Source organism: Hemibagrus wyckioides, linkage group LG24 (assembly GCF_019097595.1).
Source record: "Hemibagrus wyckioides isolate EC202008001 linkage group LG24, SWU_Hwy_1.0, whole genome shotgun sequence".
Lineage (NCBI taxonomy): Eukaryota > Metazoa > Chordata > Actinopteri > Siluriformes > Bagridae > Hemibagrus > Hemibagrus wyckioides.
The window spans coordinates 4,860,701-4,888,615 of NC_080733.1; the positions used below are offsets into that span (position 1 = coordinate 4,860,701).

The 27,915-nt window shown below is 41.8% G+C and overlaps 1 protein-coding gene across 1 annotated transcript; it reads left to right on the plus strand.

Moving 5' to 3' along the window:
• The first annotated feature begins 1,526 nt into the window (after positions 1-1,526).
• On the plus strand, positions 1,527-25,764 carry foxk1 (forkhead box K1). The gene is made up of 9 exons (XM_058377949.1): positions 1,527-2,491; positions 9,955-10,152; positions 17,605-17,761; positions 18,879-19,025; positions 19,112-19,305; positions 20,674-20,840; positions 20,912-21,160; positions 21,253-21,474; positions 22,289-25,764. Exons 1-9 carry the CDS (start codon positions 2,109-2,111, stop codon positions 22,486-22,488), a joined length of 1,917 nt encoding a protein of 638 aa, XP_058233932.1. The 5' UTR covers positions 1,527-2,108; the 3' UTR covers positions 22,489-25,764.
• The last annotated feature ends 2,151 nt before the right edge of the window (positions 25,765-27,915 follow it).

The following is a 27,915-nucleotide window of genomic DNA, read 5'->3' on the forward strand; positions in this document are numbered from 1 at the left end:
ACAGCTTCAACTGTCCCAAAACTTTTGGCTGTATTGTGGGTTCATCATTCATCTTTGACAATTTATTGAGCAGATCAACCATAAACTTCAAAGATTACCTTTTACAAAACAACTACCATTTGCTACTTATCAGTATTCAACTCAAAGGCTTTGCAACTATCTATTTTTCCAGAAATTCAAATGTGGATGGTCTTAAATTGATTGTGCATCATCTCCCAGATGTTAAACCATCTTAAAATTAGTTTAGTGACCCAATAACTGCTAAAGAATCAAGCCAAAAAATTTAAAACAGCCAAAACCAAAACAGTTTCCTTAGAAACTCATCAGTCTATACTTGACTTGAGAAAGAAATGTTATTCTCTATGAGATCAAGGCAAGAAATTATGGATGTCTTTAAAAGGTGTACATTATAGTCTCCAGAGACATGCTGCAACCGGAACCAATCAGGACCAAAGACACAGTAGAAGGCCAAAGTGCACATCTGCCCAAGAAGACAAGTACTTGCAAATGTCCTCCTTGAGAAACAGACTCCACTACTAAGGTTGACAAATCGTAAGAACAGTTTGCAGTGGGCCAAGACGCACAAACAGTGGACATTAGATTACTGGAACCAAGTCATGTTGACTGTACCTCATCTTGCTTGTGTGGGAGAAACTGGACCGAAGAGTTGGAGAACATTGCACAACCAACACAGCAGACCTATGGGAAGTGCTTCAGAAGTCCTAGGAGGAAATCCCTACTGAATATCTTCATAAACGGATCAGTAGAAAGCCACAGATTTGTCAGGTAGTTATTGCTGCAAAGGGCCACTTTATTTGTTTTTTGATGAAAGTAAAGTTTAACATGCAAATTTTATTCTGTGCTCAAATAAATTATGTTCATTTTCTTGTGTTTTGTGAACCGTTTACAACCTGATTGAGTAAATGTGTGTGTGTGTGTTTCATTATGTACTCCAGTCTTTTCTTCTGTGAAGGTTTTCCATTAGATGTTGGAGCGTGGCTGTGGGGATTAGTGATCATTCCACTACAAGAGCATTAGTGAGATCAGACACTGATGTTGTAAGAGTCAGGAGGTCTGGGGTTCAGTCGGTGTTCCAGTTCATCCCAAAGGTGTTCAGTGGGGTTGAGTCAGAGTCAGGGCTCAGTGCAGGACACTCCAGTTTTTCCACCCCAACCTTCTCACACCATGTCTTCATGGAGCTCTGTGCTTTGTGTACAGGGGCATTGTCATGCTGGAACTGGGTTTGAGGGAAACTGTAATGCTTTAGCAAGACATTATTTACATGTGTGTGCTTCTTGCAACTTTTCGGCCATGCAGTAATATATACTTTCTCTTGTTCACCAGAATACGTGCACCGTCCACGTTTTCACACCGATTTCCAAGTTCATGTAATCCATGCCGAAACTCTAGCATCCGTGTTTTTACTCTTTCTTGTTCTTTCTATGTTTATAAACAGAGGAAGCGGCCAATGGTCAGTCGGAGCTGACGTCACCGTCACACACACCACAAGTATAGCCGAGTGACGAAATGCCTCCTAATTCCCCACCAAAAGTATCGGACGACAAACGTGTTCGTGCTACAGCCCCAATGGCACTCGCAGTCTGAGAATCCGTCGTCTTTTTCTTCTATTTTTCACTGCCACATGTAACGCACGTGTCGTCCGGTTCCAGGAACTGTGCCGTCGTTAACCGTTTGTGCGCTGGCCGAAAGCTGCGCTCGCGAGCGCGTTTGAAATCATATCCACGTCATTAAGACATTAGGATACATCCATGCATGTTAACCTGAACTAATCGCTCGAGTTGTTGTAGTGGGTCAGGGTTTTTAAGGGAAAAAAAATCTTAGATGTGAAAGATGCTTTGAGTGAATCGGATTTGAGTGTGCACGAGACGGATGTGAGACTCCCAGTAATCCAGGTCGGGTGTTGTGGCTCGCTCATCTCCCATGTTGTGACTACCAGCAACAGCAACAGAGCGAGGCGCTGCCCGACGCTCAGCCATTTCTTCAAGTTCCTGTTCAAGTTCTTTTTTTTTTGTTTTGTTTATTTTCTTTGTCTTTCTTTTTTTCATCATATATCTATATTCAGATATATACACAGAGAGAGAGAAAACATGGCTGATTACGCGGACGACACCGGAGCGCGAGCACTGCTGGCCCTGAAGTCCGCGCCGTGCAGTCCGGTGCGCGGAGCGAGTCCGCCGTCGGCGCACGCGCTCTCGCCCGCGCCGCTCTCGCCCCCGGCGCAGGCCCTCGCGCGTCTCCACGGCCGCGACTTCGAGTTCGTCATGCGCCAGCGCTCCGTCACGGTGGGGCGCAACTCGTCGCACGGCTCCGTGGACGTCAACATGGGCCACTCGAGCTTCATCTCGCGGCGCCACTTGCAGATCACCTTCGAGGAGCCCGACTTCTATCTGCGCTGCCTGGGCAAGAACGGCGTGTTCGTGGACGGCGTGTTTCAGAGGAGAGGCGCGCCGCCGATCCAGCTACCCAGAGAGTAAGTGTGCAGTTGTCTTCCTCCTCGACCTCATCATCCTGATCTTGATCCCGTTCCTGATCCTGCAGCTGCTGCTAAATTATCCTCATCGTCCTTGCACGAGCGCATGGAGTAGTAATGGGATTAAGGAAGCTAGAAACTCAATGCAACTTTTATTTCTTGCGCAATAGAAAGTGTGTTTATCTTCAGCCATGTTGTATCAGCTCAACAAACAGAAATCATTGGTGTTCACTGTACTGTAAACTCATAGCTCGCTCATAATTGTGCAGAGTAGCAACACAGCTAGGGGTTTTTATTCTACCCTACCCAGTGTTTGTTTTACATTATTGTGCAGTAAACAAAGCTTCAAGCACCAGTATGATTAACCCCTTATATATACACACAACTATGCACAATGTCATGTTAGATACAGTTGAGGCCTAGCAGTTGCCCCTAATGCCTCTTTCCAAGTAAAGATAGCTAACTTAACTAGAAAAGCCACTTAAGATTGGAAGGAATCGGATTAATAACTCCTAATCTTAACTAGGCCAGTGTTACATTATATTAGAGGACCTGTATGATTGTAAACATTCGTCCTGTAAAGGTCGACATGGCCCAAGCAGTTAAAGCAGAGATGTGCAAGTGGTTATACTTTGATAACACCAGTGTGAGGGGTGTGTGTGTTGCTCTGATTGGCTGGGAGTAGAGCTCCACCTCAGCATGGGGCGGTTAGACAAGCTATACACACACACACACACACACAGCCTAACCGCCACATTCATTGCAAAAAAAAAAAGAAAGAGAAAAAACCTCATGCCAACAACAACTTACACACGTCATGCGTGTGGTGTTTCAGCTCAGGGTTTCAGTAGCTGTACCCGAACAAAATCCTCTTATATAATGCTGCACTGAGCTCGAAATGTCCACGAAGCCCGTCCGTGGTTTCAGGGTCCGAACCAGGATCGAAAATTGTAGTGAGGGCCATTTTAAGTAAAATTATATATAATATACATACACTATAGGTTAATGGATACTCTCTAATCTGTGTTGTGTTAGACTTGTGTTCAAGTTTTCGTCTCAGATTAGACTGTTTCGTCTTTTTCTTGTGATAAATATAATAAATACTTTTCGAAAAGATTCGTGTCAGGAGAGTTATTACGGCTGTAGGTTTGAGATCGTTGTCTTGTTGACGTGTCAATCTTCTCGTCTGTGTTTGGTTGGTGAGGTGAATCTCTGCTCTAGTGTGTCCTGTGACATTGCTTCATTCACTTTTTCTTTGCTGACATTTAAAGCCCTAAGGTGGTTTGCAGAGATTATGGTGATGCTCTCACCTCTGAACTTCACCGTGGGCATGTTGTTCACGGGATCATATTCACGACCCTCATTTCATCCAACATGACAAGGTGAATTATTGCAAAGTTGTTCTATTTTAGTTTGACCAGAGTGTATGACTCCAAAAGAGACTTGAAATGCAGATGATTGCAGCGCAGTTCAGTGTAATTGTTGCTTCTGCTGCTTTCTGGTCGTCCTGCAACTCTTTTCAAGTGACGTCTACCTTCTGTCTTACCTTCTGATTCATTACAACCACTTGTTGTGATTTCATGAGCTAGAATATTACTAAACCAGCTGCCTTACTCAGATCTTTGTTATGGATCTGTAGCAGTTGTCCAGTGTAATGCTGTCTAGCAATGTTGTCTTTGAGGAACTTTGGGAAGCTCCTTCACCATGATTCTTGTGTGAAATCTTCCCAACCACGGACATCTTTTAAAGAGTCAAGAAGCTTTTATTGTCATTTCAAGCACATGTAGCTGACGCAGTACACAGTGAGATGAGACGACTTTTCTCCAGGACCCTGGTGCTACATAAGACAACATATAGCTACAGAACAAAAACACAGAGCTGAGGACAGAAAGTTTGTCCTAGCTGCATAAAGTGAAACGTTTTATAATGACAGAACATCATCAGTACAATTCAGTCCTAATGTGACTAAAGTTAAGTAAAGTGCAAGTCTTTACACGGATCAGTCATAACATTACAACCAAGTGGTCAGTGTTGTGTAGGTCCACCTTGTGCCACCATAATGCCCCTTTAAACTGATCTGGTGCATTTCTGTCAGAACCGACGTTAACCTTTTGAGCCGTTTGTGCTATAGTAGCTCTTCTGTGGGATCAGGACCAGATGAGTTAGCCGGGTAAACATTTGTCGTTCTTTTGCATACTGCGTACTAGTAACATACCACAAGAACTGCTCTTTGGAGAAGTGCCGATTCGGTCGTCTAGCCGTCACAATTTGGACTGAGATCCTTACACTTACCCATGTATTCTGCTTCCAACACATCAACGTAATCCACTAATATAACCCCCCCCCCCCCCAAACAGGTTTCGCTGTAACGAGATAATCAATATTATTCGCTTCACCTGTCAGTGGTTAGAATGTTATGGCTGATCTGTTTTCGTGTTGTTGTTTTTTTTTTTTTTTTGTCTCTCAGTAGCTCTCTGCATTTTCCTCGCCTCTTATCAGTGCACGGAACTGAGCCATGCAGCTTGTTGTCATGGAGCTCACAATGGCTATTCCAGCAGACACCTATGAAAACACAGACCAACAAACATTACCAGAGTTGGGTGTGTGCCAGACTTGCCTTTCAAAACAACTGGAGTGTGTACACTGCTGCAGAAAATGGAGCACTTTCCAGATTGATTTTTGCTAAAGAACTCCATCGCCTTTTGGCTATACTGATCAAAATTGCAAAAGCAGGTCCAGTTCCAGAGAACGTGGTGGTATCTTGGGCGCTGAAAACCTCAGGGAGTTTTAGAAGTGCTTTCTCAGAAGTTCAGTATTTGTGCAGTTTTCTACAAACAGGCGAAAGGCTGCCCGAGAACGGTGCTGTGAAATTACATACACATTCGGATTTATTTTAAACGTGCAGTAGGTATTATTTGTATACTTATTAAGGGACATCTACTGTTCATTTTATTAGGAACATCTGTACATTCCTTCGGTCATGTACTCAATCATATAAAGGGTCAATAGTAACTTGTAACCTCGGAGGTGTTGCGATTGTTGTTGTTCTTAGATGGGCTGAAGGAAAAACAAACAAAAATCCAGATTCGCATTCAGTTCTGTGCGTGCTGAGATGCTTTTCGGCTCACCACGGTTGTCAAGAGTGGTTGAGTTACAATACAAAATCTGTGTCGGGTCAAAATCTGCACAGCTTTTTCACATTTGCACCCTTTCGTGCAAGTAGGTTTTTAAGTGTCTTAGTGAAATCTGATTTCATTGTAGACACCAAATTCAGTTTAAAGGAGTATCTGCGCTATTAGTTTGAATTATGTGAAGCGAGTATGATCGATTCTTGTAGTTTTAACATGATCCAGGTACGTTTTTTTGTAAAGATGTTCCCACTGAGAGGAAAACAGCGATCAACTTTATTCAATAACTGTGGGTAACGCTCCCACCCCACAATCCAGGGTCCTGGGTTCAGTCCTCAACTCGGGTGACTCTGTAGAGGTGGATTATATATTATATATAAGCTCTGTTTAAAAACACATGGCCAAATCATGCTGTATGAAAACAAACTGCGCTAATGTAACCCCATCGATTCACATAGAACCAGTGTCCAATTCAGTAAATTTAATGATTTTCTTTTCTTTTGCATTTTCGGAAATTCTCAGACCAGACTGTCTTGCATTAAAAGTCAAAGATTTATTTTCCTTATTTTGATTTTTGATGTGAATATGAACTCGCACTTTCTCTTGACCGGTTTCTGCTTAGCAGTGTCCCAAATCTCATACTTCTTTGGAATAAATAGTGTAAGTTGTGTGTTCGCATTAAAAATTGCAACAAGAAGAATAAGTGCACTTTAAGTACACAGATGATCTGAAAAGAAAAGAAAAAAAACCAAGTATGAAATGAAATGTTAGACAACTCAACACTCAAATGAATTGTCTAATCAGTGTCCAATCAACGGTCTCAGCTTACATGCTTATGTAGCGGAAGAGGGGTGGAGCTACCAGGTGCTGATGCTGGATAAGACAAAATTTACCAGATGGCCGACATCACTCCTATGGACAAGACGTCTTATAGATGTCTTTTAAACTAGCTCACTTTGTGTGATTTATTTTCCAAAATTTCCGTATTACTTGCGTTTGCATCAAATCGAATGGGAAATGGCTGCTGGTTAGTCAAACTATTTAAGCCGATACTTGTCTTGTAAAGTTTATACTCTAGATGCTAGACTACGTATTCCATAGTGTAAGTGTGTAGTATGTCATTTGGGACACAGCTTATGATTTGTCATATTGTGGTGCTGCTAGTTGATCGGCTGATAATATAGACACACTGGTGTTTCTAATAAAGTGGCGGGCTAGTAAACATGTTGTGAGCTAAAAATACCGGCATAAAATCGAATCATCTGAGACTACATTACGATGAGTGAAGTGCTGCAGTTGATTCATAGTAGGAAGAAAACACAACAGCAGCCATCTTGAGTAATCATGTTCTGATAAAATCCTTTATCTCTCTGCACAAGGATCTCAAAAGTCGGAAAAAACTGCTTGTCAAGTCTCTGCACAAGTCGGAAAACTTGTATGTTTAAGTATATTAGAGGTATTTTTGGTCGTGTTATTCATCGTGTATACTTTTTTCAGTTACTGAACAAATAGTACAGTATTTAAACACTAACAGAGGTGTGAGGTTTGCACGACTGGTAGCTCTAAATTGGTAGCCATGTTAGAACAAATATGGTGCCTTCAATCCTCAACCAAAAAAACACACACAAGGCATGTATAACCATCGTACATCCAAATCAGTCGTCTGTAGTACCTGCAATTTTCTGGACCATTTAAACCCTTGCGGTGAGATTTCACGCTTTAAGAGGTGCAAATTCTTCTCGATTTTCTTCTCGAACAAACATGAACCTTAAACGCTTCAGGACAGCAGATGTGTGGCAGTGCTTTTATGCACAGATTTTATTTTTAAATCCATTGGTGGATGTAAGAGTCTGAAATGTAACCGCATAAACTGTACAATTTTTGTAAAAGACACACACACGCATTTTATATCGGTTTAGCTTCCTGGAAGCTTCTGAAGAATCTGCGCTGGTCATAAATAAAAGTTGTAGCAGTGCTTATTACAGGGATTGCTCTCTGGTTCCTTAGTATTGGTATAATATCAAACTGCATATGTTAACTTACATTGCTGTGCATTTATGCCATAATGCCAGGGCTTTGGAGCACTAAGAAGCAGAAACACTTTGTATCACACGTACACTATATAGCCAAAGGGTTTTGGACGTCTGACTTTACATGCACCTGAATGTAAGATGGAGTTGGCCCGCTCTTTGCAGCTATAACAGCTTCAACTCAGGCTTTCCGCAAGGTTTAGGATTGTGTTAATGGGAATTTCTGACCATTCCTCTAGAAGCGCATTTGTGAGGTCAGGCACTGATGTTGGACGAGAAGGTCTGGCTCACAGTCTCCGCTCTAATTCATCACAAAGGTGTTCTATCAGGTTGAGGTCAGGACTCTGTGCAGGCCAGTCAAGTTCCTCCACATCAAACTCTCTCATCCATGTCTTTATGGACCTTGCTTTGTGCACTGGTGTGCAGTCATGTTGGAACAGGAAGCGGTCATCCCCAAACTGTTCCCACAAAGTTGGGAGCATGAAATTGTCCAAAATATTTTGGTATGTTGAAGCATTAAGAGTTCCTTTCACTGAAACTAAGGGGCCGAGCCCAGCTCCTGAATTCAATGTTTCAATTCAAACTTTTGACAATATAGTGTACGTGTGTGATTTAAGTCTGTTGGGGGTAATGTTCTCTGGAACACACTGGATTTGATGATTTATCTTGCAATCCGATAGAAAGATATGGCAAAGATATCATATTACTTTCTATTATCATTTCTATGATGCGAACGATCTCCAGTGCAATATATAGGTTTAATAACTATCTGGCAGCAAAACGAGGAGTTGATGCTTTTATTGAATGTTCGTTAAACTATTTATTACAGTACAAATATTTTCAATATTCAGTATTTGTGACTCTTCCAGTAACTTTAACTCTTTTAGTCTGAGATGATATTCTAAGAAAAACAATTGTATTGCGTCACCTTTCACAATATCGATGTTACTTTGTCCGATTGCTGACGTGTCTAAATAATCAGACACCTTAAAATGCGTCTTGTTGTACATCAAACTGTAAATTAAAAAAAATGGACAAAAATCTATCATTACATATAACTGAAACAGCAACCATGTTAAAGCTGGATTTATTTTCTTCATCACTATCTTGCAGCAGTGGGCCAGCGTTTGAAAGGCCTATTGGATGATAGATCAGACTCCAGGAGTTTTCAGACCTGTAGATCTGTGAACTTTTCGAAGCAGACCAAAACTGCGTCTGTTTATATTCCGCTCTTAGCGCTCATCCATCAAGACGGAAGCTCGACGCTCCTTCAGATCTTATTGTGGCTGTCTGTTTAGCTGGAGCCGTTAGATTTAATGCATCGCGGTTTCATCAGGAAAACACTGTTCCAGTTCACCTGCTTGGAGGAAAGACTTTAGACACCATTTTAAAACAAAGAGTCATCCTTTGTTTATGAACTGCCACCAAAGATCCACTATATCACACGTGACACACTACGTGACTCCGTTCCCATCATGCCTGGCTATACAAGTTAGTTTGTAGATCCTTTGGGTCTTACTCTACAGGGTTTGTTTACAGTGAACAAGTTTGTTTCAGCCAAATGGTTTCGGTCCAGATCTGAGCACGACTGCTGTGTTCATATTTATTAAAACACACCGAATCAAGGAAGGAAACACACCAGGTGTGAGCCAGGTGTAAACAAACCCTATGATAACAATATCGTTTAAAGGTCTATCTTGGATATGTGTAATATTAACATAGACACTATAGTAGGGATGTTTAACAGCGAATTAGATTTAGTTTTCTAAAATGGTGTGTTGGCTGTCAGAATGTGGTTTGTTCATTAACACGCTCCTTTTTTACCACATGCTAAATTGAGAAAGCTAGCCCACATTCTTAGGAATGGATTTAGCTAGCTAGTTTTGTGCAGCTCTATGCTTTGAGATCTGTTGGAGCCTCTCACAGCCACGGTCTCCTCGATGTTGGAATCGTGAAGCGTCATGTTGTGAACGTCTGCTTTGAGAGTCATTGAGAGATTGACGCCTTTAATGTGTCTCTCTAATATAAACACCCAGAGTTTCTATGAGATTATGTGTACATGTCCGGTCAGTGCAGGCTTCACTGCCAATTAGCATACTTCTTAATTAGCATCACTGACAGGATCTTCAGAAAGTTACAGCATTTAGAATCCTAAATAAAATTTCTTGTAGGTTTTTTCAGCAAGGAGAACAAGGATTTGGTACCTCGGGTGTTTTTGCAACCAGGTTGTGTGTCGTGTTTAAAGTGAAAAATATGTATAAATGCTCTTTTTTTTATTTTTATATTTGGTTTTCTGTCCTTCCAGGTGCACGTTTCGTTTCCCTAGCACGGTGATAAAGATCCAGTTTACGGCACTGTACCACAAAGAGGTGCTGAAGGAGGAGGCGTCCGTGTCCCCGGTGAGACCCCTGTACCCGCAGATCTCACCACTGAAAATCACCATTCCTGAAAATGACTTCAGAAGCATGATGAGTCCCCTGCCTTCACCCACAGGAACCATCAGGTATGTCTGAGCTGGAACATTAACCAGCACGAGGCTCCTTGTGTACTGCTTAACTCAGCGTTTGCAAAAAACCTCTGATCTTTTAATGTTTTCCTAAAGCAAAAGGCTAAGCCAAAGCTTTACACTGCATGGAAACAGCTGTATGAACACAGATTTAAGATGGAGGACTGGCTCTGGAAAATTCCGGAAAACAGCCAAAGTGTTACCAAAGCAGCATGGAAATGTTTTTGTTCGGGCAAATTTTTGGTCTTACCTTGCCACACTTTCTGCACGTTGTGAAACCAACCCAGTGGTGAATGCAGTCAGTTTGGCTTAATCTGTCTAAAACCTCACTAGCTAAGTATTGTTTTCCTCACAATGGATGTTTAATTGTCCTTTAACTGTACCATCAAATCATCGAAATGCAGAAAAGCATCTGCGCACTGTATTTAGCACATTAAAGGTGCTTCTGGTAAAATTAGGATCCCTTCTTTCTGTCCATCTTCCACTGATGAGCTTAAGCCAAAAATGGTATTCCAGAAAAGTGTCACTTGCAGATGATGTCACAAACTCTGGTGGAATTTTACTTGGTCAACGTAGACAAGCCATGCAGTGATCAACAGAGCGATTCACAAAGTGATCCAGTGATTTGCTCAGTGATCCATAACAACGATCCGCTCAGTAAACACACAGTGATCCATAAATTGACCCACTCTGCGGTCCAGTCAGCAATCCGCACAGTGATCTGCAAAATGATGCGGTGATCTGCTCACTGATCCACACAGTGATCCCCAAAGTGATTCTGTGTATTGCTCAGTGATCCACATAGCAACCCACTCAGTGATCTACACAGCAATCCGTTCGTTAACCGACTCAGCAATCCACTCAGCGATCCGCACAGTAATCTGCAAAGTGATACAGTGATCCAAACCACGATCTACTTGGTGATCCGCATGACGATCCGCTCGGTGATCCACACAGCAATCCATTTGTTAACCCAATCAGTAATCCACTCGGTGATCTGCACAGTAAATCTGCAAAATGATAGTGATCCAAACCACGATCTACTTGGTGATCCACTCAGTGAAATGTCCCAGTGTGATGACAGGAAATACCTAGTTACTCTTGGAATGCAGCTCGACCAATCAGATTGGAGGAACTGTTGTTTAAGTGTTTTATATGTTTATACCTGAAGAAAGTGATTGTGTAAAAACCCAACACTCTAACAGTAGGAAGCAAGAATGTTTTCTGTAAAGAGATCAGGTTAGAAATGTGAGCCAGTCATGGTGTGTACTTGCCTGTCAGGATAACATTCAGATTATCTTAAGATAATTTCACCACGTGAAGTGTTCTGCTTATCTGTAACCTAAAAATATGAAATAAAGAGTAAATAACCAAGTCCGGGAGCTCCGTGAAGCTGTGTTTCCTATCAGACTGGTATACAGCAGCAGAGTATCAGCTGATGAAATGATTCCACAATGAAGAATCAGAGGGTTCTTTAGATTTCCTAATGATGGTGAGACTGTTTGTTTTTATTTGTATACAAAAATATTCAAGAATGGGTGTTGGATTTATTCCTTTAAACCAAAACAAGTCTGACTGAGAGTCTGACTTAAAGGGCTGTTTTTCCCTAGTTGTTGGGCTTCACTTGCTCAGCAGGGAATGTATTTTGGTTTCTCCAAACACATTCCCAGTGTTTCATTCAGCCTGACCATGCAGGAGGGAAGTCTGCCCCTGGTGGCCCCTCTGCACCTCTGCATCGAGTGTGACCGTGACTGAGAGCTCTATCTATCTATCTATCTATCTATCTATCTATCTATCTATCTATCTAACTGTCTATCTATCTATCTATCTATCTATCTATCTATCTATCTATCTATCTATCTATCTATCTATCTATCTATCTATCTATCTATCTATCTATCTATCCCTTTCCCTTTCTCCCTCTCATACACACTCTCTCCGTCTCCCTCTCTTTCACTTTCCCTGTTTGTCTCTCTCTCTTCCACACTCTTTCTCTCTCTCTCTCTCTCTCTCTCTTTCTCTCTCTCTCTTCCACACTCTTTCTCTTTCTCTCTCTCCCTTCCTCTCTCACACATACTCTCTCCCTCTCTTCCACACTCTCTCTCTTTCTCACACACGCACGCACACTCTCCCTCTCTGCCACTCTCTCTCTCACTCTCTTTCTCTCTCTCTCTACCACTCTCTCTCTCTCTCTCTCTCTTTTTTTCTGTCACACTCCCTCCCTCCCTCCCTCTCTCTCTCTCTCTCACTCTGTGTGTGTATGTGCGCGAGCGCGCATGTGTGTGCGTGCACACGTGTGCGTGCACACGTGCCATATATGGCGTGTGCAGAGCTCTGAGCACTCTGATTGGTGGAACACCAAATGTTGTGGTTTTTTTTTTTTTCTTTCAGCGACAGATAGTTTCCTTTTTCCGAGGGCTCCTGCTAGCCTGCCCCCATCCTCCCTTTCTCAGTCGGTCAGCCCCTACACCCAAAACAAACAGCGTGCATGCTTCCTGATTTCTTGTCCTCCCTCCTCTAGCTAGAGCAAAGTGGGGTTTTTTTTTTTTTTTTTTATCCAGTCTGACAAGTTTTCCACTGCTGAGCATGTGGGTTTTTTTTTTTTGTTAGTGTGCTGTTTTTTCTGCAGCACTCGAGCCAGCAGGGGTTTAGAGATTTGCACGGATAGTAGTGCAAATGGGATAAAAGCTTAAACTCACTATCTGTCTGTCGGATAAAACAGTTGACTGTGTACTCAAAGTTTGGAATTCTGCACATTTGGAAAAGGTCGAAGTAGCATCAGTGATTTGAGTGATTTTTTCCACACTTAAATCTGAATCATGTTTCTCGTGTACAGTGTGTCCCGTGTGTTATTTGGGGATGTTTCCATCTGATGGTAGTTTGTGGAAAGGAGCACTGTTTTGTTTTCGGAGAGTGATTTAGTTCTGTCCAGTGAGTTAATTATTAAGCCATTAAAGAGGTTTCCTCTGTAAATCATTACTTAAGATAACCTTTTGGAATCCTGAGCGAGGTGTTAAACCTCTTCTTACTCACTATAATCCCGTAATCGTCTCTGTGAAGCATCGTTCGTTTTGTTATAAGCTTGACGCCGCTGTTGAGAAAGCCAGCTGTTCCAGTTGTTGGTGGACATGGAAAAAATATTTGATGCATCTATTTGATATATATATATATAATATATATATATATATATATATATATATATATATATATATATATATATATATATATATATATATATATATATATATATATAGATGCAGTGAAAATGTCCGTCTTTCACAGAATATAATGATTAGACCTTTACTCAAGGCTTATTTATTTATTATAGAGTTATTTGTTTAATTTAATTCATGTGTGTGTTGTTTTGTTTTGTTTTTTTTAACCACAGCATGGCTGAATTCTCAGATCTGTGTGGTCAGAAGGTGTGAACTGTTTTTGTATAACTGTCCAGCTCAGAAAGTAGTTCCAGCTGTAACATGAAGGATAATATTAATATGCTTGTTCCAATATGTTAATAAATGGATTAGAAAACATTCTGTTTAAATGTATATCATTAATACGATGATGGTGTAGCTCAGAGACATGTTTTTAACATTTATAGAAGGAGTCTTTAATTCTTGGGCCCATGCTTTGAAACTTCATGTCATGGTGCAAGTTTTGCAGGACAGAGGTCTTTTATGCTTTCTGGTTTCTCTGACTGAGTTTTTTTTGTTGTTGTTGTTTTGAGAGGGAGAGAGAGAGAGAGAGAGAGAGAAATAGAAGAAGCTACACTCAATGCTAGCTAGCTCATACTGATTTGTACATTGTCGTTAAAGGTGCTTCTGTTAATATTGGCTTCTCTTCTCCTTTTTCATCTTCAGCTGACAAACGTTCATGTTTTAAGCTAAAAACTATGTTACTGAAAGTGATCACTTGTCATGTCTGCTGTTGATGTCACTAACACTACTGTAGTAACTCTGTCAGACGAGGAAGGGGAATTTTGCAAGGAGAAAACGGACGTGTAGAGTGATCCACACACTGATCCACTCTGTGACCCACACATCCATCATCCATTTTCTATACCCGCTTTATTCCTAATCAGGGTCACGGGAATCTGCTGGAGCCTGTCCCAGCACACATTGGGCGAAAGGCAGGGGTACACACTGGACAGGTCACCAGTCCATCACAAGGCCACATATAGACAGACAACCACACACACTCACACTCACTCCTATGGACAATTTAGAATTGACCCACACACTGACCCACTCAGTGATCCACACATTGACCCAATCAGTTATCCACTCAGTGATCCACTCAGTTACCCACACATTGACCCACTCACTGATACTCTGTGATCCACACAGTAATCCACACAGTGACCCATTCAGCGATACTCTGTGATCCACACAGTGATGCACACAGTGATCCACTCAATTACCCACACATTGACCCACTCACTGATACTCACTGATACTCACTGATACTCACTGATACTCACTGATACTCACTGATACTCAGTGATCCACTCAGTGATCCACTCAGTGATCCACTCAGTGATCCACTCAGTGATCCACTCAGTTACCCACACATTGACCCACTCACTGATACTCACTGATACTCAGTGATCCACTCAGTGATCCACTCAGTGATCCACTCAATTACCCACACATTGACCCACTCACTGATACTCACTGATACTCAGTGATCCACTCAGTGATCCACTCAGTGATCCACTCAGTTACCCACACATTGACCCACTCACTGATACTCAGTGATCCACACAGTAATCCACACAGTGACCCATTCAGCGATACTCTGTGATCCACACAGTGATCCACACAGTGATGCACACAGTGATCCACTCAATTACCCACACATTGACCCACTCAGTAATCCACACAGTGACCCATTCAGCGATACTCTGTGATCCACACAGTGATCCACTCAGTGATACTCAATGATCCACACAGTAAAATGTCCCAGTACAGTTATTGGAAATATAGTCACTCTTGAAATGCAGCTTGAGCACGACCAATCGAATTAATGCAACGGAACTAACAGTTGTCTAAGTCTTTTGTTTTGTTTTGTTTTGTTTTGTTTTAATTATATATACATAATCCTTGACTGGGTTCTTGTTGTTTCCTCCAAATACCAAATATGATCAACAGAAAAGTCGAAACCCTTTTGTTCACACCAAACACCAAACTTGCGCTTATGTCACTTTGTGTCATTTCTACCTCGATTACACTCAGGTACACAGTCTGTCTACTTTTAGTTTTCTCCTCCAGTGACATTTTCATGAAAATAATGATAGTCAGGCCATTCGGGATTTCATGGAGTTTTCATTTTGGAGTATTTTGTGCTTTATTTTAAGAAAACTAACCTGAATTGATGAAATTTCAAGCAGAGGATTTTTCATTTAAGATAAGAGAGAGAAGATAAGTACCAGTGAAGACAAACACATAATGACACGTGAATCAAAGAGGGCTTCGGCGGAGCGTGTTGACGTGATGTCAGATGACAGGGTTTTGCTTAAATCTGGGGTAATTTTAAAAATTACAAGCTCTTATCCCAGTTTGCTTGAGTTTGCATTCATGTCTTTGATGCACAATCCTGAAGGGACTGAATAGAGTAAATCATTTTCATCCACATTCATCTAAATGACATGTAGTGTGCCTTTGACACGACTGGAACTGATTCGCTGTATGACTCTACACTCTGGGCTAAGAAGAAATCAGCTCCTGCCTCTCTTACTCATAACATTCCTTCTGTTTTTCCTCACCGTCACCGGCGCTGTTGTGCTTGGCTTTACAGAAGTTCAAGCTAGCCCTGCTTGGCTAGTTCTACCAGCTACCACCTGGATACTGAAAAGGAAAAATCTAGCAGACAAATCTCTTGCAACGATTCAGTATTTCGCTTCTGTTGTAATTTTATTATTTCATGGATGTATAACTGTTGGTAGTGCACATGCTCAGGCCTGAGTGGGGTTGGTTTGTTTGTTTATTTATTTATTTAACCCAGAATGCTTTTGAGGGTTATTATTATGTCTGGTTGTTTATGAAAGGACTGCTTCAAGCCTGGACTTCAACCCCTCGTGTTGGCTGTGCCCTCTTCCGCCAGACAAAGGCTTTCTTCCCTAGCGAGCGCTCAACTCTCCACCCACATCAAGGCAGCAGAACAACAACAACTCTGACCCTGCTCTGCTCCTTCCGGCAGCCTGCTACGCTCAGGACATACGGCAGCAGTAAAAATAACGTGTGTGTGTGGTGTTGGGAGGTGGGGGTGCTTGCCCTAATGTCTAATATAACAGCAACGTAACAGAATCTGTAGGCCAGATCGGTGGTGATGTGCCTACCCAGCGTCCCCGGCTGTAGCGTCAGAACTCGAGGTGTATTCCTCTGATCCTAACACCAGGCCTGAGTAAGCCTGTATTGTCACACATTCACTAAACTGTTGACAGTAAACAACAGCCTGAAGGTAGGATCTGCTTAGGGTGTGTGCGCGAGCTCCTCTTTACTCCAGAGATGAAAATCACAAGCACTTGGAGAATGTCGTTCCAGGAAACCATGTTTGTTTACAGCGTCGATTCAGAAAGACCCAGAGCCATCTGCTGGACGAACCGCGGCTGCTTTGTGTGTCTGAGAGGAACGATTGGCTCTAGCATGTTTGTTCTCTCTGTGTGTGTGTGTGTTGTGTGGTAAGAGGAAATAAGCTTGTTTGTGTAAATACTATACAAAAGGACAATTTTTTGTTAGAAACTATTTATCCAATGCACATATCTACTTAAAATATCATGTTTTTGATTATGTATTATATTATTTATTATATATATAAATAAATAAATAAATCTGATCACTTCTCATCTTGGACAAATGATAATGTTAATTCTCCCTTCCTCATCAGTTTGATTTTTTTTTTTTATGCTTATGAGGAAATCCTATTTTATTTTATTTTATTTATTTATTTATTTATTTAGGTTCATATTTATAAGTATGTTCATACACACACAATTAAAAGTAAGTAAAGTAACTAAAATGTGTGGAAATAACAAAAATGTGACCACATCAGGTTCTGAGGTGACAGTGGATGCAGGCTCACAGATTCTGGAAAGTTAATGATGAGAAAATGTCCTTTCTCCTCCTCTTCATCGTCTTTGTTTTCTTCTTCTTCTTCTTCTTCTTCTTCTTGTATCCGGTCTGCTGTAAGGTTCAGCATGTTGTAAGTCTTGAGATGCATTTCTGTGCAGCGTGGTTGTAAGGAGTGTGTATTTGAGTCACCTTCCTGTCAGCTCAGACCGACAACATCTTCTGACCTCCGTCTCCTTCACCTCAACATGCTGCTGATTGTGTTATAGAATGCTTTTATTTTTATTTTTTTATCCACAGTGTTAGCGCTGAGTTAGCTAAATCAGCTGTTCACTCATGTTACAAACTACACTGACTGTATTTTTGTATTTATCTTTTTCAGTGTACCCAACTCCTGTCCGGCGAGTCCTCGGGGCGCAGGCTCTTCTGGCTACCGCTACGGACGCAACATAACCTCTGACCTGCAGTTGGCGGCGGAGTATGCGGCCAAAGCTGTATCAGAGCATCGCACAGAGGTGTCTGACCGAGACAGCCCCAAGGTCAGTAATCGTTTTCTTACTGTCTGGCATGAGTGAGATGAAGAGAGAGAGAGGGTAGGAGAGAGAGTGTGAGAGAAATAGGCAGAGATAGGAGAGAGTGAGAGGGAATGAGCAAGAGTGAGAGAGAAAGTGAAAGAGAGAAAGTGAGTGAGAGTGTGACAGTGAGGAGAGATTGAGAGATAGTGAGTGAGAGAGAGAATGAAAGGAGAGAGAAAAAGTTGACTTGTGTGAGAGTGATAGAAAGAGGGAGAGAGAGTTGGGTGAGAGAGTGGTAGAGAGAGAGAGAAAGATTCAATTGAGTGAAGGGGAGAGAGAGAGAGAGAGAGAGAAAGAACGAGAGAGAGAGAGTGTGATGGAGAGATTCTGTTGAGTGAAAGAGGGAGAGAGAGATAGAGAGAGTGAGAGATTCAGTTGAGTGAGAGAGAGAGAGAGAACAAGAGGGATCTTTGATCATGTATGTTGCTGGTTATTTAAGAGTGTGATTAGATGTCTAGACAGAGATATCTGCACTCGTTTATCTCTTGGCTAATGCTTTTCAAGTTCAGATTTTTCTAGTTGGAAAACACATGGACGCCTCCACGAACACGTGTATTTTGTTTGCGTCGTCAGAGCGGGCAAACCAACTTTAACTGCACTTTTACAGTCCCAGGCCTTTGGTGTGTTCTCTAGTGAACATCACTGTGATGACCGCGGCCTACAGGAAGCATGCTAGCCAGCTAACGTTACATGATAACTCGATTACCTTCTCAAACAGCGATTAGCATGGTCAGTGCTACAGATATTTATTAAAGTCCTGTGTGTGCATATTTACTGAAGCCAATACTGCTATGACTTCATTTAAAAGTAGAAACGAGGAACTTGAGACTGTTCACAGTGCGAGCGGCCATTTCGATCCGAGTCACTTCCTAAAAGGAGAAGGAAGTGGTCGTTGAGGAAGGGACCCCAAGTTGACCGAGTTTTTGGTGGTTCCTTGTAGGTGGGGAATTAGAAGGTGCTACAACTGAGAACAAGTTGAGAGGGAAGCAGAGGTCAGGGAGTCTAGTGTAAAGAGTGGAAATTTTGGAAATAATCCCTCTGCTGGTCAAGTTGACGAGTTTCTTTGTGTGTTCTCTCGCAGGACGAGTCCAAGCCTCCATACTCGTACGCACAGCTGATTGTTCAGGCCATATCGTCAGCTCCAGAGCGACAGCTGACACTAAGCGGCATCTACGCGCACATCACCAAGCATTACCCCTACTACAGGACAGCGGATAAGGGCTGGCAGGTCAGTTCAGACGTACACATCAACATGATCACATGTCAATATTTCTGTCCTCGAACTCGACCTCTGACCTGCTGGACTGTGTGCAGAACTCCATCAGGCACAACCTGTCGCTGAACCGCTACTTCATCAAAGTGCCCCGCTCTCAGGAGGAGCCGGGGAAGGGTTCGTTCTGGCGCGTCGACCCCTCGTCAGAGGCCAAGCTGGTGGAGCAGTCCTTCCGCAAACGCCGTCAGAGAGGAGTGTCCTGCTTCCGGACACCGTTCGGTCCACTGTCCTCAAGGTGACAAGCTTCGTACTTCTTTTTAACCCTCAAATACACACACACACACAGACACACACACAGTACTTGTGAGGATCTTTGATGGCTATAATTATTAATGCAGCTACCTGTACAAAACATGATCAGATATACAGATACCTCTTGTATTTGTGTAATGTCTCTCTCTCTTTTTCTCTGTCTCTCTCTTTCTCTGTGTCTCTCTCTTTCTGTCTCTCTCTCTCGGTCCCTCTTTCTCTGCGTCTCTCTCGTCTCGCTGTCTCTCCCTCTCTCTTTCGCTCTCTGTGTCTCTCTTTCTCTGTCTCTCCCTGTGTCTCGCTCGTCTCGCTGTCTCTCCCTCTCTCTTTCGCTCTCTGTGTCTCTCTTTCTCTGTCTCTCCCTGTGTCTCGCTTTCTCTCTGTATCTCTGTCCCTCCCTCTTGCTCTCTTTCTCTAAATCTGTCTCACTCATGCTCTCGTTCTCTCTCTCTCTCTCTCTCTCTCTCTCTCTCTTTCTCTAAATCTGTCTCACTCATGCTCTCGGTCTCTCTCTCTCTCTCTCTTTCTCTAAATCTGTCTCACTCATGCTCTCGTTCTCTCTCTCTCTCTCTCTCTCTCTCTCTTTCTCTAAATCTGTCTCACTCATGCTCTCATTCTCTCTCTCTCTCTGTCTCTCTCTGTCTCTCTCTCTCTCTCTCCCTCTCTCTCTCTCTCACACACACACACACTAGTTCAGCTTTAAGAACAATCTTCACTTCACATTTTTCAGATTTTTTTTTTATTTGAAATTGAAACTGAATACTGACATGGTATGTTTTTATAGCGATAATAAAACATGAGTATTAAAATTCTTTAAGATTTAGCTAACACTAGCAACTCTGCGGAATCTGTGCTTAAGAAAAAAAATCTATCAAAAATGTAAGTTTGCGTCCTCGGGCTGTATTCTCTCAGCGGCCCTGCATGCCTAAAACCTGAATGGGTCTTTTAATAGTCCTAACACACACAGTAATATACACACACACACACTGTCTCAGTGTCGGAGAGCAACTCTTCGGTTTGTTCTCATTTCCTTTTTTCCCCTCTCTTCCTGCTGCTCTTATTTACTTGGCAGAACGAAGTAAGTCATGTCTGTAAGCTGATTATTCCATTTGACCTGTTTCAGGCTTCTTGGATGTCATGTCGTGCAGCAGTTTCTAATCTACACTGTGCTAGTCACCTGTTGGAGTGTGTATGTGTGTTTGTGTGTGTGGGTGGGTGGGGGGTGGTTGCTTGCTGTCGCAGTATAGTGTCTGTTTTGTACATAGAGAAGATGTGTAGGTCATGCGTTTGGCTTTGTTTATATAGGTGTGTGTGTGTGTGTGCGCGTGCGTGTGTGTGTGTGTGATGTTTTTAGGAGTGCTCCAGCCTCGCCCACTCACTCGGGCCTGCTGTCTCCTCACTCGAGTGGCCTGCAGACTCCTGAGTGTCTGTCTCGAGAGGGCTCGCCTGTTTCCCACGAGCACGAGTTTAGCAGCAAGTTGGCCTCAGTGCCCGAGTTCAGATACTCTCAGAGCGCTCCAGGTGAGTCTCTGACATCCTGTGTGTTCAGAATCTGTGTGTGGATGGTGTTCCTGACTCTGCGTGAATTCCAGGATCTCCGGTGAGCGCGCAGCCTGTGATCGTGGCCGTGCCTCCTCAGCCTTCGGTGGCGGTGGCGAAGCCCGTGGCCTACATGCCGGCGTCCATCCTCTCCTCTCAGCAAGCCTCGGGTCAGGCTGTGCACGTGCTCCAGCAAGCTCCAGCCGTCACCATGGTGCGCGTTCTCAACACCACCTCCAGCTCCGCCAACGGATACGTCCTGGCCAACGTTGGCTCCGGGGAAAGTTCTGGAGAACACAGAGGTACCGCCTCCACTCTGCGCCCGTCTTCACCTCTCAGCGTCTGGATCCTTTGTAGTCACCGAAGCTCTTGTGCTTTTTGTCTCTCTGTGAAGGTGCTGTGGAGGAGATGGCAGCCCCCGCCTCCATCCTCGCAGGCAGTCGAGTGATTCAGTCTGTGGGGAGTCACCTGAGTTCAGCCTCTAGAGGGCAGCAGAGTTACGCTGTTCTGCAGGCAACTTCCATGCCTTTGGGGCAGCACCAGCTCCCGGTGCAGACCATCACCCAGAACGGCAAACACGCCCTACCCACTGCCACCATCTCACCCAACACTTACGGTAGATATATTGTCAGGAATAATGGTTCTAGTTTATCAAAACTAAATCTGATAATGGATGAGAAATGTTACTTGAATTTTATATATATATATATATATATATATATATATATATATATATATATATATATATATATATATATATATATATATATATATTCTGTGTATCTTGACTTCTTTCTATTACTCAAAACATTCACAGAATTCAGTGAACACCATGAAGTCATGGTTTTCCTTATTTATTTATGCATTCATTCAGTCATTAAATAAATAAATAAACAATGCATGAATGAGTAAATATTAATTTTGTTTTATTATTTTTTATTCATTCATTCATTTTATTTATTTATTTATTTATTTTTAATTTATTGACCCATGATGATTTTTTTAAAACTTTCCGTTACCGTTTTTAAAACGTTACACAATAATGGTTATACTGGGTGCGTCTCAATCAGCTCCCCAGGTGGAGTTAGGGCCCTGACTCCGCCTCCAGTGAAATGACTACATACATAAAACACCCCCCCCCCACCCCACCCCAAACACACAACAGAAAATATTAATTTCTGGTGAGGGAACATTGTGATGTTTTCTGTTTTTTTCACTGCATTGTGGAATTGTCTTAGGAGCAACCTTTCTGATGCGCTGTAAAGATTTTGTGAAGATTCTGAGAGAGCCATTAACATGTCCGACTCCCTGATCCACATCCTGGCTATGCAACTATGCAGCTGACTGAGACGCACCATCTGTCACACTCGAACCGGCTCCACTGTAGTCTTACTGATTTGTCTTCCCTTCTTTGTTCCTCCTGTGCTCAGCTCTCACCAACCCTCTTCAGATCCTGGCAGCGCAGGCCTCCACCTCGCCCCCGGTGCTAGTCAACAGACCCTCCAGCGTGGAGATGGAGGAAGTGGGGCTGCAGGAGCCCGAGGCTAAACGGCCCAGGAAGGAGGATGAAGGCATGGTGTCGGTCCCTCAGCCGGTCATTGTGGCGATGACCCCGGAGTCCAGTGACTGAGCGTAGGGATCGAGAGAGCGAGTGAGTGGATAGGATGGTTAACACAAGCCCCCAACAATAGTGTTAGCACAACATGCCATTGTCATTGAGGGGAATTAGAGTTTGGTGATTGATTTTTTTTTTTTTTTTCTTCTTTCCTTTTACTTCAACGATTTGTGAGAGAACAAGCCCGGAACGAGTGTGTTGCATCATAAGGGTGTGTAGGAGCTAAACGCATTTATCCTTTAAGCCTTAAAAAGAAAAAATGCTAAGACGGTTTTAATTTGGTGGGCTTCTTTAAAGAGGATGGGAGCGGCCCCTTAAAGCTGTTAGAGAGGTGAATGCACAAGCAAGGCACCGTGCTGACGTCTAGTTCCTCACAAGGTACAGTCTAAAGCAGTACTCACTCTGGGTTAGGGCGGGACCAATAATAACACGATAACTAAGCAGCTACTTCTCTACGGGAGCACTGGCCTCTCTCTCAGAGTCGACTCTTCAGAGCTCTCACGGCTTTCTGTCATCTCCAGCTTGGATTTATTTATGAGTCTGTGCTTAAAGCATGGGTTAGAAACACCGTCTGGTTAAAAAAAAAAAAAAAAAAATATCGGATTGGAAACAATTTCACGCACATGCAAATAAGTCGTACATTTCAAGGCCTTTTTTTTTTAAATTATTTCCAGCCTTGAAGTCTTTAACGTGCTCGAAAGTATTTTTTCTATGGTGGGCTATAACCTTGCGTATTTCGATGGAAGTTGTGAAGAGAAATTTCTAGCACAAAAGTCTGTTTGAGAAGCAAACTCGATGAATGTATGTAGCTTCTGTTCCTTTTTTTTTTTTTTTTTCATTGTTCATGGCTCCCTCTCCAACTAAATACATGTTAAGAAATTTCGAATGTGATGTCCTCAATGTTTGTTTGTTTTAAGGAAAGTTAAGGCCCTTCAGCTAAACTGTTCAGGTTACATACACACCCTCTCACACACACACCCTCTCACACAAACACACCCTCACACACACACACAGACACATCCATACACACACAGATACACACACAGACACATACATACACACATAGACACATACATACACACACAGACACACACACACACACACCCTCTCTCACACACATACATACACACACAGACACACACACATACACATACACACACACACAGCTGGCCATTCTCTGTGTGTTTTTCACACCACATATTGGCTAAGAATGACATTACCTACGTCGATATGTATTATTTAATAATAATGTTTCCACACACGCATTAATAAATGCCGGCTTATCTCATTACAATGAGGGGCTACTGACAACCAAAAATGTTTTTTTTTTTTTCTTTTCTTATTTCTATTTCTAAAGACCCAGGAATGTAATGATATTATTAATATTAATTATTTAGAGAGGCTTCCAGAGACTTTTCCGCCTTCCCCTAACTTTAGGATGATGCTGAGAGGCACTTAATGAATGTTAAACACTTTTCTAAACAAACGTTCTCATCACTTTTATTCACGGTTATTCTTGTTGTTGCTGATATTTTTACTAAATGGAGTACAAATCCAGTGTTTGACAATCACTAACCTAACAACATGGTGTCAGTTTCCACAAAGATATAAAGAAGCAACAACAACCAGACGTCGCAATATTTATCCTGAGAAAACACTCGAAAAGACCAAATGCATATTACTATTATTATTATAATTATTATTATTGTTATTATTATCCACTTCATTATAGTGCCTTGAGCCCTGTAGCAAAGATACTGCTTCAAACTCTACTACCTGCTGCTTGGAAGTTAAAACACTGAAGCTTTTTCACTCTTCAGGGTTGGAATGATACGAGAACACTGTCCCATCATCTGTCAACATGAACTAGTTTAGTTAATGCGAAGTGATCAAAACAAACTAAAACGTTGGTTTTTTTTTTTCTTTCTAACAGCACATATACTGAAATGATCAATTTTTCTCAGTAAATAATCTCAATCTCCATAATGGCTTAACATGGGGGAGGAAAAGTGTGTGTGGTTGGGGGGGGGTAGTCAGGAGGTGGTTTTTTTTTTTTTTAATGTGTGTATGTAATATTAATAAATGCGTATATTTTTTCCTCTTTTAGTTATAATGTCTTCTTTAATGCTCCTCGCTGTCTGTAAATCTACACCAGTAAGAAACCATGAAAGATCTCTCTCAGATGGGAATCCCTGTACCGCTCGTGTTCGGTTCATTATATGGAGTTCAATTAAAGCGTTAAAGCATTAAGAGCTGGAAGCTTTTAAACCTCTCAGTAATGATGAAGCACTTGGTTTTCCGAGTTTCTGTTTTGTTTTTTTTCTTTCCCCTCCTTAAACCCACTGAATGAAATTTTTCACTGCCGATGATATATATAATATTTTTTTTTTTTGCGTGTCTCTCAGTGATTCTCCGAAGTATTTTTGTCCGCCGATCTCGATGTATTTGATTCGTGTGCTTATTTTTATTTTTATTTTTTTTGGTATTTTGATGCATATTAGCTTATGCAAGTGTTTATACACTAAACATTTATAATTTAAAGAATTAAGTCTAATAAACTGATGCACGTTTTCTTTACACTTATTAGTCACTAGGACCTGCCTTTACTGATCTGTACATGAACCGCATTAGCAGCGAGACCGTCATCTTTACAAGCCGTTACTCTTTAACCATCCTGCCGCTCGTTATACGTTCAGTAGTATTTATCTGATCTTTTCACTCATCCTGACAGATTAAATGTCGCTTTATTTGTTCTTTTTCTGGTGTCCAGCAGCTGAAACAGGGCTACGACAGTGTCATGATTTAGCTTTCTTAACCAGTTTACTAACAGAGCGTGTTATGAACTGTTTTATATTTTAGTCACTGTGTTCATATAGGGCTGTTTGTTCAAAGCTTTCGTCTCAGCAGATTTTCACCGAACTCTGCTCTGTATATTCGTATAAAACAACAGAGAATCCTTGTTTGAGGGGGAAAAAAAGAGCTATAGATAATACCGGATAATTTCTGAAAGGAACTATTTTTATATCCATGCCTGTCATTTCTTTGGAAACTTTTCACTCATGCAAAAACTATTATATACCTGGTGTCTCGTTCTTTGTCTTTTTTTTTTTTTTTTTTTCCCCAATTTTCTTTTCAGATTCAACCTGATTACACGCAAGAAGTTTTAATGTAATAATGCATTTCTCTATGCACATGTGCAGCTCTTGTCTGTTTTCTTTACTGCCTTGTGGAAAGCTCTAGGAAATGCTGAAATGTGACCACAGCCTATTAAAAGGTTTGAGATGTCCAAGGCATCCTGTTCCCGTGTTTTTCTTTCTTTTTAATCATTTGAACACGATACATGAACATGTTTCGGAGTCTGTTCTTAATGACGTTAAAATTGTGCATGAAGGATTTGCTCGCTTTTGTGTCAGATGTATAGATTTCTTCTTACCACACCTTATTCTCAAAGTGAAGTGTAAAGCTTTACACAGAACTCATGTCATCAGAATTATCAAGTAGAAATAGCCTTTGTTTGTCACATGTACATTACAGCACAGTGAAATTCTTTCTTCGCATATCCCATCCTTCAAGGTTGGGATCAGAGTGCAGGGTTAGCCATGATACAGCATCCCTGGAGTAGGGAGGGTTAAGGGCCTTGCTCAAGGGCCCAACATTGGCAACTTGGCAGTGCTGGGGCTCGAACCCCCGATCTTCTGGTCAATGAGCCAGAGCCTTAACCACTTGAGCCATCAGTTTGTTTTGAGTTTATTTATTAAACTTCTAAATCAAGGCTCTCCTTTTTTTATACTGGAAGGCACCGCTTCGCCAACACCATTGCTCTAAAGGTGAATAAAGTGGGTATCCTTCTATATGAACTTTCTTAACAGAACAACTACATCTCATAAATCACACCAAAAAATGCCCAAAAAATGTGGGATTTGGACAAAGGAGTCATTTCATAGACACCTTTCTATCAGAACCAGCATTAACTTCTTCAGCAATTTGAGCAACAGTAGCTTGTCTGTTGGATCGGATCACATGGACCAGCCTTCTCTCCCCATGTACCTCAATGAGCCTTGGCCGCCCATGACCCTGTCACCGGTTCACCATTGTTCATTCCTTGGAGCACTTTTGATGGATACTGACCACTGCAGACCGGGAATACCCCACAAGAGCTGCAGTTTTGGAGATGCTCTGATCCAGTGGTCTAGCCATCACAATTTGGTCCTTCATCAAACTCGCTCAAATCCTTACGCTTGTCCATTTTTCCTGCTTCTAACACATCAACTTTGAGGACAAAATGTTGACTTGCTGCCTAATATATCCCACCCACTAACAGGTGCCATGATGAGGAGATCATCAGTCTTATTCAGTTCACCTCTCAGTGGTCATAATGTTATGCCTGATCAGTGTGTAACCACAGTAACACCTACTGTAGGTACAGTAATCAGACATCTAGAAAGGTCATGAAACTTCACGTTGAATCTGTAAAATGGCAGCACTTAGAGCAAAATCGATGGTTATAAGTATTCCTCCATAATTTAAAATTGAAGGAATTGTTAATTAAAACTTAATAAAGATAAACACTTGTTGAACAGCTGATATATTGTTGATGTTATGGTCCCTGTTGATAAGATAAGACCCCCCCCCCCCCCGCGTGTCTCTTAGGTACCGTCACTAAATTACCAACTGAATGATACATAAAATGAATATTAATATAGATGCTCTCAAATGCAATGAAAAGAGGTATGTCTTATTGATCTCGTGTAGTAATACAATTATGCCTAAGTTTGGAGTCACGTGCCATGGAAACTATTAAAATAAACCCCTGCGTTTTTATCCTTCAATTGGTAATTTATTGACGGTCCCTAATTTTACCTCACTTAAAAACGGGTCAGAAATACAAGTCGATCCAAACAGTTAATCCTACACTGACTGAAAACAACACTGAATTAATGTCAGTTATTGTTGATTATAAATATTGTTCATCATCAATCGATCTTTATGGAAAAAGGACAGATAACTGGTGTGTAAAAACGTATTTTTGAACCGATAATGTAAAGATTATAAAATTAGTCCTTCTCTTCATTCTGTACATCACCATCACTCTAGATATTAAGCCAGCCTCATGTTTTGAACAAACCATATTATTAAACCATAAACATTACATATTATACTTTATTGTAAAGTTCGTTTGAATGGAATGTTAATACAAATATCATGTTTATAGTCGAAAATAAAAACCCGCCAGTTGCATGAAAAACCAGCCCAAATTTTATCAACCCTCCCAGTAACATTTTTCCCGGTTAGACGCGTCCAAAAGCTGTCCAATATGTGCGTGAACTCGCCCAATCTGGCAACCCCAACTAGGAGCTCTGTATACTTAAGACTCATGAGCACGCGACAGCCTAGTATGCTGAAGCGACCAATGAGCGGCGAGTTTTTGGCGCCACGTGACTA

Bases quoted from the DNA above. Each gene is read 5' to 3' on its own strand.
- foxk1 (XM_058377949.1), top strand. From the start codon at position 2,109: ATGGCTGATTACGCGGACGACACCGGAGCGCGAGCACTGCTGGCCCTG. The intron at 19,026-19,111 runs GTCAGTTCAGAC...GACTGTGTGCAG, and splicing joins CAGCGGATAAGGGCTGGCAG to AACTCCATCAGGCACAACCT. The intron at 21,161-21,252 runs GTACCGCCTCCA...CTCTCTGTGAAG, and splicing joins AAGTTCTGGAGAACACAGAG to GTGCTGTGGAGGAGATGGCA.